Below are 1,079 nucleotides of genomic sequence, written 5' to 3'. Positions count from 1 at the left end.
CTTCCTCTCTCGCCCTCCTCCTTTTTTTTTTTTTTTTCTTGGCGTTTGCCTGCTTCTGGTTCTGGTGTGATGTTGGCGCTTGGCCAGGCTGGCTGTTGTGACTTGTGCCCTAGAAACCACGACTCGCCTTCACACGCGCTTGCGCTTTTCACCCCCCTCCCTGTCTGTTCCAGCGCTGATTGAGGCCGATGTTGAACCACGCCACGTCATGACCCTTCGCGATAACATCAAGTGCGACTCCCCTTGCTCCCCTTGTCCTGAAGGCCCCAGTCACCAAAAAAACTTTCCCTTGGCCAAGACTCGCTTCCGCTGACCGCTGTTCGTCTCATTGCTTAGGAAAACTATTGCTCTCGAAGACGACGTCAACATGGTCAGCAATCGCAAGTTTGTTCAGCGCTGCGTCTTTCAGGAACTTTGTCAGGTCAGAGCTTCCATGCCTCGCCGCGCGGCCCGTGCTTCCTTGATGTCTTGGTGCCACCGCTCCCCTTCCCCTGGGGCCGTCTCATCTCGACTTGATTGCCCGGACAGCTCGTCGACCCAGACGTGACCGTTTGGAAGCCCCGCAAGAAGCGCGCCAACGTCATCATGTTTGTCGGTCTACAAGGCGCCGGCAAGACCACCACCTGCACCAAGGTGTGCCCCGCTCATCCAAACCTGATGATTCCCAGCTCTTTGCAGCGTGCAATCAACGGGCCCGCCCGCCTTCTGTTTTGAGTCGCTCGCATGCTTATCCGTGTTCGTTCCACAGCTGGCCCATTATTATCAACGAGCCGGCTGGCGTACAGCACTTGTGTGTGCCGATACCTTCCGTGCCGGTGCCTTTGATCAGCTCAAGCAAAACGCCACCAAGGCGCGCATCCCCTTTTACGGCAGCTACACCGAGGTTGATCCCGCTGTCATTGCTGCTGATGGCGTCGACCAGTTTAAGCGCGAAAAATTTGAAATCATCATCGTCGACACTTCCGGTCGTCACAAGCAAGAAGCTGCCCTCTTTGAAGAGATGCTGCAGGTACCCGCCTCGTCGATGCTTTTTACTGTGTCCTTGCGCCTTGTTATCTTGGCCTTCCCCCCCCCCCCCC

The 1,079-nt window shown here is 56.3% G+C and overlaps 1 protein-coding gene across 1 annotated transcript in view; it reads left to right on the top strand.

Moving 5' to 3' along the window:
* The window catches only part of MONBRDRAFT_33939 (uncharacterized protein), a gene marked incomplete at both ends in the record, with an annotated part of 5,069 nt that overhangs the window by 2,656 nt on the left and 1,334 nt on the right, over positions 1–1,079 (top strand). Inside the window, 4 exons of the mRNA XM_001749039.1 lie at positions 88–231; positions 337–421; positions 529–633; positions 830–1,009. Coding sequence (XP_001749091.1) covers positions 88–231; positions 337–421; positions 529–633; positions 830–1,009 — 514 coding nt within the window. The remainder of the gene's footprint in view (positions 1–87; positions 232–336; positions 422–528; positions 634–829; positions 1,010–1,079) is intronic.

The sequence above is a fragment of the Monosiga brevicollis genome, genomic scaffold (genome assembly GCF_000002865.3).
Source record: "Monosiga brevicollis MX1 MONBRscaffold_27 genomic scaffold, whole genome shotgun sequence".
NCBI lineage: Eukaryota > Choanoflagellata > Craspedida > Salpingoecidae > Monosiga > Monosiga brevicollis.
The sequence above is the reverse complement of the archived record's forward strand: the minus strand, read 5'-3'. Positions and strand labels throughout refer to the sequence as shown.